Genomic DNA, 17725 nt, shown 5'->3' on the forward strand with positions numbered 1-17725 from the left:
CGAATCTCAGACCGGGTGATGTGTGTGTTTATGAGCGAAAACGCCAAGCTCCACGCGGCTCTGGCAGAAGGTAATGGCGAACCTCTGCTGACTCTTTCGCCACACACAACTTTCTCTCACTCTATCCTCCTGCATCTTGCAGCTCACCAGCGACGGGCCGCGTCCTCCGGCGGGGGAACTATACGCCTAGGAAACCGTGAAACCAGCCCTTACGAGCCAGACAGGCTCGAGAAGGAACAAACAAAAACACAAACTGTATCTAGTTACTCTTATTCCTGCTTTCATCAAAGCTTAACTATTTGTAGAGCGACTACCATCCCCCACTTTTTAAAAATCATCGCTACACTTGATCATACACATTGTTTATTTCAACAGGATAATTTTTAAGGTCAGGAGCCAGATATGACCTCATTGAAATGAGGATACTTGCTGCCCCCCCCCCTCTCTCTCATTATTTTACAAAACCATGATTATTTTTAATCTCTGCTCAATCTCCCGTTGGTGGTATACACATACTGAAAATTTTTTTTTGGAGGATAATTTGGTGGAAAAAAATGTGTCCAGTAGCTGTCTCCAGTATTTTGTTGAGTGCTGTGTTTTTCACAGCGTGTTATTAAAGCTCTAAGATGCTGTTTAAATGCCTTACATCTTCTAAGGCTTCTGGCAGTGAACCCAAGTGCCAGAAAAAGGTCATGACGCTCCATGAGAAGGCACAACTGCTGGATATGTTCCAGGAAGGTAAAAGTTATGCTGCAGTAGGTCGCTATTATCTTATCAATGAAAACACTATTCCCTACATAAAGAAGAACGAGGTGGCGATCAAGACTACTGTAGCAGTAAGTTTCTGTGAAATTGCCAAAAAGATAACGATAGTGAGAAATAAGCATTTGGTCTGGATGGAACCTGCCTTGGCTTGTTGTGGATCAGTGACTGCAAGAAGAAAAACATCCCCTCAAGCATACACATCATCCGCGAGAAAGCGCGAAAATTATACCAGCAGTTCAACAAGGAGAGACGGAGCAGAAGGCACCGAAGAACTGTAACCAAGACCATTAACAGCACCGGAGCATGAAGATTTTCAAACCAGCAAGGGATGGTTTACCGTTTCCAGAAACAGTTTACAATGAAGTGTGTTTCCTTGCATGGAGAGACAGCATCAGCCGACAAAAAAGCCGCCAAGAAGTGCCTCGAGACCTTCAGACAGATCATCGAGAACAAAGGATACAAGCCGGAACAGGTTTTCAGAATGGACGAGACTGGTTTGTTCTGGAAGAAGATGCCTTCCAGAACGTACGTCATGAAAGGCGAAGTCAGAGCCTCAGCATTTATGGCACAGAAGGACGGAGTGACGCTAATTATGTTTGGAACATATTTTAAAATAAGCATTAAAACGCCTACGCACGTTTTGGTTTAGTCGCTTGGCAAACAGTAATGCGAATTTGCAGGATTCGAACCTTGTTAAAAGTTGTTGATTTTATATATAACCGAACTGGACCAGATCTCGTCAAGGCTTTCTATTGAAAAGAGCGTATTGTTACAACCCCTAACCGTCTATTTTTCAAATCCCTCATAGTCTTTTAACACAATTCGATTAGCTAATACCTTCCTCTATTACTTTAATAACGTTCTTTCTTTATCTCATAACTTAAAGTTTTCATTATACAGAAGTTTCACATATGAATGGCGGTGCCCCAGCATGGCCAAGGCTCGTGAGCTGAAAATAGATAAAATTATAAAATTAAAAAATGAATATGTGGTCCTCCTTATCCATCTTCTTAAGTACGTTATTGCCATCTTGCTTATCGTATCATATAATTCTAATTCCTCCGAAAAATATGTAAACATAAGCTCTTTTCAATAAGAAAACAACCCTGATGAGATCTGGTCCAATTCAGTTATATATATAATCAACACTTCTAACATGGTTCGAATCATGCAGATCCGCAGTACTGTTTACCAAGCGACTAAATGGAAACATGTGTCGGTCTTTTAATGCTTATTTTAAAATTATATTTTTTCCTATCATTTTATTTGTATTCATTTATTTGCTATATTTTATTGTGCTTATCATGATACAAATAACATAAACACTGATAATTAACTCTTCGTTTTTTTATACTAGCTGACGCACCCAGTAATTCCCGGGGAAGCTGGGCTTATCCCTTGGTTCTGTTCTCATAATTGTTTCGCTAATCCAATAACAACAATACAAAGTATGAAGCCCTGAAAACGGTTTTTGTGCATTTACAGAGAATACCGGACTGTCTTATACAGGATCTCGTTTTTAGGAATTCCCAATAAGTTACGAATACCTAAATTGTGAAATCAGTTACATAACACCATGAAATTAGTTACCCGATAGTAAGAATTCAAAGAAAGTAACCCCGAAAAGCGCCTTAATGCGTTCCCAGAGTATATAGAACTTAGGAGGAAATACTAATAAGGTATGTATACTAAAATCGCGAAGCATGTTACGTAATAACAGGATAAAGAGATATGAGATAATAACAATTCAAAATAAATAACTCTGAAAAGGCCTTTTGTGCGTTCCCAGAGAATATTACCCTCAGCGGTGTTAGTGTTGGTATATTCGTGAATAAGTCACAAACCGAAATAAGTGGATCTATTGTTTAGGAAAATACTATTTATTTGTTTAAGAGTTGTACTGGATAAATTGTGAAAATAACTCTAACAGTTCAAATACTAAGATATAAGCATACTCAATTTGATTTATACCAAATAATTTAGGATATTGAATGGGTTATTTCCCTTGGCTATATATAAGGATCCCTTCCAGAGGCAAGTGGGTTATTTCCCTTTGCTGTTAAAAGAAAATATATTAGATATATATATAAGGATCCCTTCCAGGGTTCCTATTATCGATTGTTTTCAACAATATGAGTATGCCATGAGATTTCCAGGCATGAGTTCTACTCACGTGTCATGTTTCATCAAAGTCAATAAAACAGTGTAGGAGGAGTTAGCTAACAACTCCACAAACACACCCACAGACAAAATTTCCCACGTATGTTGTAGATTAATATTTATATATGTATATGTGTGTACCACACCCACACACACACACGCACACACACACACACGCACACACACACACACCCATATATAGTCAATATTAAAGACGAAATACCTTATAAAATTCATTGAAAAATATTCATTGATTCTTTATAATTACTTATAAAACTGGGATCTTTCCCCTTTGAACGTCAGATCGAAAAATTAATTTTTTGTAACTAAACACTTTCAAACTTCGGACACTGGTAGAATGTGTCATATAAAACATCTTTTACTCTTAGTGTTGTTGAGAAAAGTTTGTATTTTCAAAGTTATTTCGTGTTAAAGTTGTCGTACTTCGGTAATTTCAACCAATCAGTGACGTGTATTCAGCTGAATAAAATCACTGTTGTTGTTTGTCAACAACAACATCCAGTGGTGTGTATGCCGATTGAGGAGTCAAGAATGTGTTGAAGTATTTGAATCAAAGAGATCTGACCCTTTTAATCTAATCTCTTGTTTCATAAACAAAATATTTTAGTGGGGAGAGTTCTTTAATGGCACTTTTTTATGGGGGGGTGGGGGTGAGATAAGCAAAAGGGTACCCATATATATATATATATACATATAAGCCTTCTGTTAAGAACACACAACTCCTCCGTATGATATCTTTGTTAGACTCAGTCAAAATTCTCTGATATTTATGTAAGTCAAAAGTTATAGTGTGACATCTACAAATATGTACACACACACACACACACGTTCAATAATAAGCATTTACATCCAACCATATCTAAGCACAAACACTCACATACACACAAATATACATTAACATACATTCACATCCATACACACACACACACACACACACACACACTTATGGCACTTCTACATTCATACACTGACTTAGTATGTGTGTGAATGCGGATGAGTATCCTTATTGTTATTATCGTCATTATGTGTGTGTGTGTGTGTGTGTCTGTGTGTTTGTGTTTCTCTGTGTGTGTGTGATAAAAAGCAGTAACGCTATCCGCTTCAGTCATTATGATAGACAAACATTGCAGCGTGAACATCTAGTGTTCCATGGAAGCAGGATATACACCAGAACAGGATACATTCATGCATATGTCTATGTGTGAACAAAGTAAATATGGATATGTCTATCTAATTATTTTTCTAAAAATTTAACTAATCTATCTATCTATCTATCTATCTATCTATCTATCTATCTATCTATCTATCTATCTATCTATCTATCTACCTGTCTATCTATCTATCTATCTATCTATCTATATATCTATCTATCTATATATCTATATATCTATCTATCTATCTATCTGTCTATCTACTTATTTCTCTATCTATCATTTTATCAATTATCTATCAATCTGTCTTATCAATATTTATATATGCATGTAAGTATATATGTGTGTTCATAAGTATATGTGTGTGTGTGTGTGTGTGTGTGTATATACACACACACACACACACACACACATACACACACACACACATATGTATGTATATACAACACACACCACACATATATATATATATATATATAGCACATCATTCTTCAACCAACTTATGGTTGGTCGGAACTCTCCATTGACAATCCCTTCCCACACTTCACAGTCCTGCATTGCTGTGTTTAGATCTTTAATTTCTAGCCCTGAGTCCTGAGATATAGTATCTGGAAATGTCAGTTTCCTGGAGAAAACACTACCAGTAGAAAAAAATATATATTATATATATATACAATAGGCTTCTTTCATTTTCTGTCTATCAAATATATATCCTTGTATACATGTGTGTATGAGTGTGTGCATGAGTGCTTGTATATATATATATATATATATATATATATATACTCAAAATAAGCAACAAGAATGACTCCAGTAATTTGGTACGATCGTTTTTTACTACATCATTTTATTAAATGTTGTAAGTATTACAACAGTTTTAAAATGCTGAGCACTCATCAGCAAATTATAGAGGTTTTCCATTAATACAAAAGTTTTCAAATCAAGTGGCAACATTATAGAGAAGGTAGATATACAGACAAAGATGTAGATTTAAATTTTAAGAACATATGAGGTAGTGAAGTCCTTCCACTGACTGACCAAGATACGGCTGTTCCTAACTGCTCTAAGGTTAGAAGTAATAAAGATTTTTTATTACTTTTTTTTATTACACCATCTAGAAAATTACACATAATAGAAATATTAAAATTAAAATAACAATAAAATACCAATGATTAAGTAAATTGCAATTATATGTAATTTTCTAGATGATGTAATTTAATTGTTCATTTTGAATTGATAAAAGGTGGTTTTTTCTAATTTTATATATATATATATATTATATTGTGTGAAATTTGATTTAGTATTTCTAAATTGAATTTTTCCCAGTAAGTTTGGATTAATATTCCTTCAAATTATTATAATTATTATTATTATATATATATATATATTCTTTTATACTTGTTTCAGTCATATTGACTGCGGCCATGCTGCAGCACCGCCTTTAGTGGATCAGATTGACCCCAGGACTTATTGTTTGAAAGCCTAGTACTTATTCTATCAGTGTCTTTTGCTGAGCTGCTATGTTACAGGGATGTAAACACACCAACATTAGTTGTCAAGCGATAATGGGGGTGGGGACAAACACAGATACACAAATACATATATATCTATATATATAAACTGAGAATGTGTATCTGTCTGTCTGTCTGTCAGTGCGAATCCCTAAAACTTGAGAACTATACAACCAATTTCATTCAAATTTTACATGTCTTACTTAGGGTCCAGGGAGTGTCGTGGGCAAAAACAACTTTTAACTTTTTGCCTAGGGCGAGCCCACAGCAATATCATATCTTCACCACTATTTCAGTATTACGTGTTAAAAGTGAAACAAAAGCATCTCTCTATTGTAATGTGAGATACTTTCACTTTAATACTGAAACTGTTAAAGTCAAACTATTATATAAGAGGGATGAACTATTGACAGTGGACATCCATTTTGCCAGAAGAAGATCCGCTATGGTCTTATATGCTACACCACTGGTTTTCAATTCATATTAATCAAATTAATATTCAATTTCTCACCCTTATTATTGTAAATTTAAATTCAAACCCAGGACCATGTGTTTTGGAACGAAGTTTGTTACCACACAGCCACACCTGCACCTATGTATGTGTGTGTGTGTGTGTGTGTTGTGTGTGTGTGTGTGTGTATAGCTGTATATGTATACATTTATTTCAGGCAGTAAGGCAGACAGACAAACAGTCAGAAAAACAACAAGACAGACAGTCAAACAGACAGACAGACAGACTGTACAAATGAGTCATACACAACAGAGAACTAAATTAGCTGAAATCATAAGAGAATGTGGAATGGAGAGTAATTTAGTGTAATTAGACCAATAAAAATTTAATTAAACACTCCCAGATATAACAATTTAACAGAATATGCCAAATACGTCCTATCAATTAATGATTCCAAGAAAGATAAAAATGAAAATAAAAATAATAAAGTGGGATGGCTGTGTGGTAAAAAGCTTGACTCCAAGCCACATGGTTCCAGGTTCAGTTTCACTGCATAGTACTTTGAGCAAGTATCTTCTAATATAACCTCAGTCTGATCAAAGCCTTGTGAGAGGATTTGGTAGATGGAAACTGTAAGAAGCATGCTATGTATGTGTGTATGTGTTTGTTCGCCCAGTCACTGCTTGATAACCAGTGTTGGTTTGTTTATGTCCCGGTAACATGGAAGTTCAGCAAAGAGACTGATAGAATAAGTACCAGACTGTTGAGGCTTCTAATCATAAAGTTAAGACCTCTAATCATATAGTTAGGACCTTTAATCATAAAGTTAAAACCTTTAATCATAAAGTTAAAACCTCTGATCAAAAAGCTAACACAATTAATCATAAGACCTCTAATCACAAATTTAAGACCTCTAATCATAAAGTTAAGATCTCTGATCATAAAGCTAAGACAATTACCCATAAGGTTAAGACCTCTAATCATATAGTTAGGACCTTTAATCATAAAGTCTCTAATCATAAAGTTAAAACCTTTAATCATAAAGTTAAGACCTCTGATCAAAAAGCTAACACAATTAATCATAAGACCTCTAATCACAAATTTAAGACCTCTAATCATAAAGTTAAGATCTCTGATCATAAAGCTAAGACAATTACCCATAAAGTGAAGACCTCTAATCATAAAGTTAGGACCTTTAATCATAAAGTTATAACCTCTAATCATAAAGTTAAAACCTTTAATCATAAAGTTAAGACCTCTGATCATAAAGCTAACACAATTAATCATAAGACCTCTAATCACAAATTTAAGACCTCTAATCATAAAGTTAAGATCTCTGATCATAAAGCTAAGACAATTACCCATAAAGTGAAGACCTCTAAGCATAAGGTTAAGACTTCTAATAAAATGGTGAATCCAATAAGCGTGAAGTTAAGACAATTAATCATGATTTTAGGGAGATTCTGTTGATGTTTCTAACAGGGCAAGACCCACCATGTTGGGTCATTTTGTTGTTGTTGGTGTTTGTTTGTTCTTTTTTTCCTTTTCGACCAAAACAAAAATGTCTGCCTCTATTTCTCTGACAGGCAAGAATGAGAGCCACAACTTCCATCACGAACTCCAACCTCATTCTATTGCTGTTCTGTGTTCTTTGCCTGCAGGTAGGTGCATTTACTGTCTTGCTCACTTTCCATGGACATTCTTTCACACACACACACACACACACACACACACATGCACACACACACACACCACACACACACACACACACACACAATAACACACAGGTCAATTAAGACTCTTCAAGGTGGTGCTCCAGCATGTTCACAGTCTAATGACTGAAACAAGTAAAGGTAACATTATATATATATATATATATATACATATATATATATATATATGTATATACATATATATATATTATATAATATCTATATATATATATATTATATATATATATATATAGATGCGTGTGTACGAACAGCCATGCTACATGGCAGCGAAACATGGGCTGTGACTGCTGAGGACATGCGTAAGCTCGTGAGGAATGAAGCCAGTATGCTCCGATGGATGTGTAATGTCAGTGTACATACTCGACAGAGCGTTAGCACCTTGAGAGAAATGTTGTACCTAAGAAGCATCAGTTGTGGGTGCAAAGAGAGACGATTGCGCTGGTATGGTCAGTGGCGAGAATGGATGAAGATAGGTGTGTGAGAAAGTGCCAATCCCTAGCAGTTGAGGGAACCGTGGAAGAGGTAGACCCAGGAAAACCTGGGACGAGGTGGTGAAGCACGAACTTCGAACTTTAGGCCTCACTGAGGAAATGACCAGAGACCGAGAACCTTTGGAAATATTCTGTACGTGAGAAGACCAGGCAGGACAAGTGAGCCCAGCCCACTTATGAATGCCTTTCCTCCCTTGGACACAAAGACCGGTTGAGGCAAGCGAAGTCGATATAGAACCTCATCCGACGACAGACACCCATCCCAACCCCCCATGCTTGCGAAGACATGTTGGGGCAAGCGAAATCGAAATCGAAATCGAAACCGAATTGAACCAGCCAGGATCCCTGGCCTGGTGGTACGTAAAAAGCACTATCCGACTCGGGGCCGTGGCACGTAAAATACTCCAATGCGACCGTACGACAGGCACCCATGCCAACCCCCTTTGCTTGTGAAGACATGTTGGGGCAAGCGAAATCGAAATCGAATTGAACCAGCCAGGATCCCTGGTCTGGTGGTACGTAAAAAGCACTATCCGACTCGTGGCCGTGGCACGTAAAATACTCCATGCGACCGTACGACAGGCACCCTTGCCAACCCCCTTTGCTTGTGAAGACATGTTGGGGCAAGCGAAATCGAAATCGAATTGAACAGCCAGGATCCCTGGTCTGGTGTACGTAAAAAGCACTATCCGACTCGTGGCCGATGCCAGCACCGCCTCGACTGGCTTCCGTGCCGGTGGCACATAAAATACACCAATCTGACCGTGGCGTTGCCAGCCCCGCCTGGCACCTGTGCAGGTGGCACGTAAAAAAGCAACCCACTACACTCACGGAGGGTGGGGCGTTAGGAAGGGCATCCAGCTGTAGAAACATTGCCAAATTAGACTGGAGCCTGGTGCAGCCTTCTGGCTTCCCAGAACCCCGGTCGAACCGTCCAACCCATGCTAGCATGGAGAACGGACGTTAAAAGACGATGATGAACGACGATGATGTATATACTATATATATATATATAATATATATAATATATATATATATATATATATGTAATACATATATATTATTATATATATATATATATATATATATATATATATATATATAGATGCGTGTGTACGAACAGCCATGCTACATGGCAGCGAAACATGGGCTGTGACTGCTGAGGACATGCGTAAGCTCGTGAGGAATGAAGCCAGTATGCTCCGATGGATGTGTAATGTCAGTGTACATACTCGACAGAGCGTTAGCACCTTGAGAGAAATGTTGTACCTAGAAGCATCAGTTGTGGTGTGCAAGAGAGACGATTGCGCTGGTATGGTCATGTGGCGAGATGGATGAAGATAGGTGTGTGAGAAAGTGCCAATCCCTAGCAGTTGAGGGAACCCGTGGAAGAGGTAGACCCAGGAAAACCTGGGACGAGGTGGTGAAGCACGACTTCGAACTTTAGGCCTCACTGAGGAAATGACCAGAGACCGAGACCTTTGGAAATATTCTGTACGTGAGAAGACAGGCAGGACAAGTGAGCCCAGCCCACTTATGAATGCCTTTCCTCCCTTGGACACAAAGACCGGTTGAGGCAAGCGAAGTCGATATAGAACCTCATCCGACGACAGACACCCATCCCAACCCCCCATGCTTGCGAAGACATGTTGGGGCAAGCGAAATCGAAATCGAAATCGAAACCGAATTGAACCAGCCAGGATCCCTGGCCTGGTGGTACGTAAAAAGCACTATCCGACTCGGGGCGTGGCACGTAAAATACTCCAATGCGACCGTACGACAGGCACCCATGCCAACCCCCTTTGCTTGTGAAGACATGTTGGGGCAAGCGAATCGAAATCGAATTGAACCAGCCAGGATCCCTGGTCTGGTGGTACGTAAAAAGCACTATCCGACTCGTGGCCGTGGCACGTAAAATACTCCAATGCGACCGTACGACAGGCACCCTTGCCAACCCCCTTTGCTTGTGAAGACATGTTGGGGCAAGCGAAATCGAAATCGAATTGAACCAGCCAGGATCCCTGGTCTGGTGGTACGTAAAAAGCACTATCCGACTCGTGGCCGATGCCAGCACCGCCTCGACTGGCTTCCGTGCCGGTGGCACATAAAATACACCAATCTGACCGTGGCCGTTGCCAGCCCCGCCTGGCACCTGTGCAGGTGGCACGTAAAAAGCACCCACTACACTCACGGAGTGGTTGGCGTTAGGAAGGGCATCCAGCTGTAGAAACATTGCCAAATTAGACTGGAGCCTGGTGCAGCCTTCTGGCTTCCCAGAACCCCGGTCGAACCGTCAACCCATGCTAGCATGGAGAACGGACGTTAAACGACGATGATGAACGACGATGATGTATATACATATATATATATATATATATATATTATATATATATACACACAAAGTAGTAAATATATATATATGTATTACATATATATATATATATATAAACATACATACATATATATATATCATCATCATCGTCATCATCGTCGTTTAACGTCCACTTTCCATGCTAGCATGGGTTGGATGGTTTGGCTGAGGGCTGGCGAACCAGATGGCTGCACCAGGCTGCAGTCTTGATCTGGTAGAGTTTCTACAGCTGGATGCCCTTCCTAACGCCAACCACTCCGAGAGTGTAGTGGGTGCTTTTACGTGCCACAAGCATGGGGGCCAGTCAGGCGGTACTGGCAATGATATATATCAATATATATATACCAGTGCCAGTGGCACGTAAGAGAACCATCTGAACGTGGCCGTAGCCAGCGCCGCCCCGACTGGCATCCGTGCCGGTGGCACGTAAAAAGCACCATCCGATTGTGGCCGTTTGCCAGCTCTGTCGGGCACCTGTGCCAGTGGCACGTAAAAAGCACCCACTACACTCACGGAGTGGTTGGCGTTAGGAAGGGCATCCAGCTGTAGAAACACTGCCAGATCAGACTGGGCCTGGTGCAGCCTTCTGGCTTCCCAGACCCCAGTTGAACCGTCCAACCCATGCCAGCATGGAAAGCGGACGTTAAACGATGATGATGATGATGATGATGATGATGATGATATATATGGCCATGTGATGCATATGGATGAGAACAGCTGTGTGACGAAGTGTCACACCCTAACAGTGGAGAGAACCTGTGGAAGAGGTAGACCCAGGAAGACATGGAATGAAATGGTGAAACTTTTTAATTTAAGTCTTATGAAAACAAGACATTTGTACTCAGAGCCAGAGCCGTTTCATCCAGGTTTGTTATGAAAGGGTTAATTTAGATCACTTTAACCCTTTTGTTACCATATTGCTGTTGAGATGCGCTGTGTTTCTTTCAATCAATTTTAAATATAGCAAAAAATTTAGTAAAATAACTTCGTTATCATTAAGCTAGTGTTAGGAACATAAATTGTGACTAAGGTTTGGTGGAAGATTTTAATTCAGAACTTATGAAAACAAGACATTCGTACTTCAGAACCAGAGCAGGTTTCAGCTGGGTTGGTAATGAAAGGGTTAATATTGAAAATTTTGGAGTATTGAATATGCTGCTAAGAACTAATATACAATTCCTTATTTCAATGTATGTATATGTATATATAGGTGTAAAAAGTTTAAATTTACTAAAATGATAGTATTGCAAACAGTTTAGGTTAAATAGGTGATATAGTTTGGGATTATGGTGTAAAGTTTAGGTAAAAATTGGATAAAGGTGAGTTACATGGAGTATAAATATGGTGGGATTTACAATGGATGTTATATTATGTATTATTGTATTATGATCAGATAAGTATAGGATTAAGTATAAAGATCAGAATATAAATCAGAATAAAAAAATTTATAGTAATATTAAGGGTTAATTAAGGGTTATGGGGATAAAAATAAGGGTTATAGTTATGCGCCAAATAAGAAATAATGTTATTGAATAATATGCAGATGGTATTATAATGCTAATTAATCTACATGAATGTTTAAAAGCAGGATATATATGAACATGTGATTAGGAAGCATTACATTCACCAACTAATTAGGTTATACAGTTCTATATTTAAGAGATGAGGAGTTATGTACATTATTTATATTTGACGGATATTTGTCCTCGCCTTGATGAACGCTGGAGGATATATCAGCCGAAACGTTGTGTTAACAGCAAAAAAGATATATATATATATATATATATATATATATATATATATATATATATATATATATATATATATATATATATATACATACATTCATATAGAAGTCTTTGAACTTTAATTCACCCCGTATCTCTATTTATTATTATTTATTATGTATCATTATTCTGAGCCCCCTAGTCGCCACTCTGTTTACTATTTCAGCCTCGCCTCGTTTTTGCATATTCTGTATAATTCATTAGTTATCGTTATAGATATTTAAGATCTATCTCCCTTACAGGGCTGATCGAATTGGCCGCCGATCTTCGCGGGGTTCTCTTCCCCTTCTCTCCCCCTCTTTTTACAATGTCTGTCTGGACTCCTCTCTTCCTACTTCTCCTCCATGGCTATGCATACTTAAGCTAGTAACCTGCCTCATTCTTGATTCCGAATTCCTTTTGCCAAGTCTGTCCGTAAACGAAGTGATCCCAAGATAAGAAATCTTTGAACTTTAATTCACCCCGTATCTCTATTTATTATTATTTATTATGTATCATTATTCTGAGCCCCCTAGTCGCCACTCTGTTTACTATTTCAGCCTCGCCTCGTTTTTGCATATTCTGTATAATTCATTAGTTATCGTTATAGATATTTAAGATCTATCTCCCTTACAGGGCTGATCGAATTGGCCGCCGATTCTTCGCGGGGTTCTCTTCCCCTTCTCTCCCCCTCTTTTTACATTGTCTGTCTGGACTCCTCTCTTCCTACTTCTCTCCATGGCTATGCATACTTAAGCTAGTAACCTGCCTCATTCTTGATTCCGAATTCCTTTTGCAAAGTCTGTCCGTAAACGAAGTGATCCCAAGATAAGAAATCTTTGAACTTTAATTCACCCCGTATCTCTATTTATTATTATTTATTATGTATCATTATTCTGAGCCCCCTAGTCGCCACTCTGTTTACTATTCAGCGCCTCGCCTCGTTTTTGCATATTCTGTATAATTCATTAGTTATCGTTATAGATATTAAGATCTATCTCCCTTACAGGGCTGATCGAATTGGCCGCCGATTCTTCGCGGGGTTCTCTTCCCCTTCTCTCCCCCTCTTTTTACATTGTCTGTCTGGACTCCTCTCTTCCTACTTCTCTCCATGGCTATGCATACTTAAGCTAGTAACCTGCCTCATTCTTGATTCCGAATTCCTTTTGCCAGTCTGTCCGTAAACGATGTGATCCCAAGATAAGAAATCTTTGAACTTTAATTCACCCCGTATCTCTATTTATTATTATTTATTATGTATCATTATTCTGAGCCCCCTAGTCGCCACTCTGTTTACTATTTCAGCCTCGCCTTCTTTTTGCATATTCTGTATAATTCATTAGTTATCGTTATAGATATTTAAGATCTATCTCCCTTACAGGGCTGATCGAATTGGCCGCCGATTCTTCGCGGGGTTCTCTTCCCCTTCTCTCCCCCTCTTTTACATTGTCTGTCTGGACTCCTCTCTTCCTACTTCTCTCCATGGCTATGCATACTTAAGCTAGTAACCTGCCTCATTCTTGATTCCGAATTCCTTTTGCCAAGTCTGTCCGTAAACGAAGTGATCCCAAGATAAGAAATCTTTGAACTTTAATTCACCCCGTATCTCTATTTATTATTATTTATTATGTATCATTATTCTGAGCCCCCTAGTCGCCACTCTGTTTACTATTTCAGCCTCGCCTCGTTTTTGCATATTCTGTATAATTCATTAGTTATCGTTATAGATATTTAAGATCTATCTCCCTTACAGGACTGATCGAATTGGCTGCCGGTTTCTTCGCGGGGTTCTCTTCCCCTTCTCTCCCCCTCTTTTTACATTGTCTGTCTGGACTCCTCTCTTCCTACTTCTCTCCATGGCTATGCATACTTAAGCTAGTAACCTGCCTCATTCTTGATTCCGAATTCCTTTTGCCAAGTCTGTCCGTAAACGATGTGATCCCAAGATAAGAAATCTTTGAACTTTAATTCACCCCGTATCTCTATTTATTATTATTTATTATGTATCATTATTCTGAGCCCCCTAGTCGCCACTCTGTTTACTATTTCAGCCTCGCCTCGTTTTTGCATATTCTGTATAATTCATTAGTTATCGTTATAGATATTTAAGATCTATCTCCCTTACAGGGCTGATCGAATTGGCCCCCCTCTTCAATACGCTATTTCACCATGCATTACCCCTCTCTCGATATCCTACGTTCTACTTGCCTAGAACCTGTCCTCAGAACCACCCCTCCCACTGGTGCTCCGCTATATTTCTGCACCCCCCCCACCACCATTATAGGTGTCTACTCTTTGAACCCCCCTCTTCAATACGCTATTTCACCATGCATTACCCCTCTCTCGATTTCCTACGTTCTACTTGCCTAGAACCTGTCCTCTGAACCACCCCTCCCACTGGTGCTCCCCTATATTTCTGCACCCCCCCCCCATAAAAAGCACCATCCGAACGTGGCCGATGCCAGACCCCTCTGGCACCTGTGCAGGTGGCACGTAAAAAACACCCACTACACTCGCGGAGTGGTTGGCGTTAGGAAGGGCATCCAGCTGTAGAAACACTGCCAGACTAGACTGGAGCCTGGGGCAGTCCCGAGCTCCCCAGACCCCGGTCGAAACCGTCCAACCCGTGCTAGCGCGGAAAACGGACGTTAAACGATGATGATGATATACAGGCGCAGGAGTGGCTGTGTGGTAAGTAGCTTGTTTACCAACCACATGGTTCCGGGTTCAGTCCCACTGCGTGGCACTTTGGGCAAGTGTGTCTTCTACTATAGCCTCGGGCCGACCAAAGCCTTGTGAGTGGATTTGGTAGACAGAAACTGAAAGAAGCCTGTCGTATATATGTATATATATGTATGTCTGAGTTTGTCCTCCCAACATCGCTTGACAACCGATGCTGGTGTGTTCATGTCCCCGTAACTTTAGCGGTTTGGCTAAAGAGGCCGATAGAATAAGTACTAGGCTTACAAAGAATAAGTCCTGGGGTGGATTTGCTCGACTAAAATATATATACATATGTACACATGCACACACATATATATGTACATATATATACACACACACACACATATATATACATATACATATATATGCATATATCATCATCATTTAATGTCCGCTTTCCATTAAACGATGATGATATATGCATATATATGTATATACATATATATACATACATATATATATATATACATATATATATATATATATATATATACACACATATATATATATACACACATATATATGTACATGTACATACACACACATACAAGCATATATATATATATATATATATATATATATATACATATCATGTAATTTATTGGTTTGTGTGTGCCTGTCAATCCTTTTACAATCCCCTTTTTAGGGAATGACTTCCATTGATCCCTGTAATTGCTTTCTCTCTTTCAATTCAGATCATTACACCAGCATCCAGTTGTCCTCGCGGTCAGTTGAAGCGTGGTGACAAATGCTGTAGACCAGTTTTGCATTGTCCAGCAGGTAATATTTCACATAAATGCATAAATTTAATTCACATATCTACTCTTTTACTCTTTTAAGTCATTCGTTTCAGTCATTTGACTGCGGCCATGCTGGAGCACTGCCTTGAAATTTTTACCTCAAATTAATCAAGCCCCAGACTTGTATCTTAAGCCTCGTACTAATTCCGTCAGTCCCTTTTGCTAAACTGCTAAGTGACAGGGAAGTAGACATGCCAACACCAGTTGTACTCCAGGTAATCCAAAATCTGAAAGGCAAAACTAAAGTCCATCACCAGTCAAATTTGTAAATCCATGGCCGCATTACCCAATTCACTGACTGATCTATAAAATAGACAAAAATTACGGGTTACATACATTTATTTATTCATTATAGGCTTACGGCTATTTCGCCCTTGCATTTGTGTTGTGTTCATGGTTCAATCTCATCAACAGGCATAGCTGAAACAGCTGTGACTAATTTGAGTTTCTGAATTTTCTCTTTGGTTCATTTTTGAAGTTTTCTATTCTTGGAATTTTCTAGGTTCTTATGTGAAAACGTGTGAGCGGAATGGTAACTGTGACGAGTGTTTGCCTTGTCCCTCTGGAACTGAGAACCCATTCATCACTTCATCATTTGATGTCAAGAAATGCTATAAAAACGACTGCCCCACAGGTAAATATCATTTCTATTATAATATCGGTTTCCGTGTAAGAAAAATATCGTGTTTGATGGCATATAAGATACACGTTTTTAGCCACCACCTAAATCCCCACCCTAACAAAAAATTTCTCATAAGAATCGGCTTAGATCTCATAAGCTTTCATGCACTAAAAATGTTCCCCGCCTCCCAAATATGCGCTTCTGAAATTGGGCTGTTTGTGATGTGTTCGGGTGTTTTTAGGCCATCAAAATTCAGTATCTTGTTTGTAGGGGAGTGGCTGTGTGGTAAGTAGCTTGCTTACCAACCACATGGTTCCGGGTTCAGTCCCACTGCGTAGCACCTTGGGCAAGTGTCTTCTACTATAGCCTCGGGCCGACCAAAACCTTGTGAGTGGATTTGGTAGACGGAAACTGAAAGAAGCCCGTCGTATATATGCATATATATATATATATATATATGTGTGTGTGTGTGTGTGTGGTGTGTGTGTGTGTGTTTGTCTCCCCGACATCGCTTAACAGCAGATGCTGGTGTGTTTACGTCCCCGTAACTTAGCGGTTCGGCAAAAGAGACCGATAGAATAAGTAATAGGTCGATTTGCTCGACTAAAGGCGGTGCTCCAGCATGGCCACAGTCATATGACTGAAACAACTAAAAAAGAGTAAAGGGGAGGCAACTCTTCACGGATTTTTAAAAGAATCAACTCTATTTTCTCTCCCTTGTTTGTGAAACTGAAAACTTGTGGGTGTGTGTGCGTGTGTACATATATGTGTGTGTGTGTGAGAATGTGTGTGTGTGGTCTGTGTGTATGTGTGTGTGTGTGTGTGTGGTGTGTGTGTGTGTGTTTTAAAAAAATTAAGCAGAAACACGACCAAGATACGGACAGAAAATTCACACACAAGACACACGGACGTGTTCTTTCCTCGTCAGTTGTTGTCCCAAGAAATCCTTACAATTGCACACCTGTAACGTCTTTCATTTTTGGTGGCCTCAACAGTGGAAAAAATGCTGGGAATGGCGAGCAAATGTTGTTGACAGTGACGCAAAACTAACGCAACTCATAAAAGTGGATATAGAAAGTAAGCAATAAACAAAATAAATATACACTCTTCTAACAGAATAAGGTTGTGTGGCTCTAAGGGACACAAGTATAGGAGTAAC

At 39.1% G+C, this 17725-nt stretch overlaps 1 protein-coding gene across 1 annotated transcript in view; it reads left to right on the plus strand.

Annotated features, from left to right (window-relative positions):
* The first annotated feature begins 4022 nt into the window (after positions 1-4022).
* Positions 4023-17725, plus strand: part of LOC115224693 — a 30972-nt gene continuing 17269 nt past the window's right edge. Inside the window, exons 1-4 of the mRNA XM_029795550.2 lie at positions 4023-4156; positions 7646-7720; positions 15840-15924; positions 16447-16578. Coding sequence (XP_029651410.1) covers positions 7652-7720; positions 15840-15924; positions 16447-16578 — 286 coding nt within the window. The 5' untranslated portion in view covers positions 4023-4156; positions 7646-7651. The remainder of the gene's footprint in view (positions 4157-7645; positions 7721-15839; positions 15925-16446; positions 16579-17725) is intronic.

This window comes from Octopus sinensis, linkage group LG26 (genome assembly GCF_006345805.1).
Source record: "Octopus sinensis linkage group LG26, ASM634580v1, whole genome shotgun sequence".
Classification (NCBI taxonomy): Eukaryota; Metazoa; Mollusca; class Cephalopoda; order Octopoda; family Octopodidae; genus Octopus; species Octopus sinensis.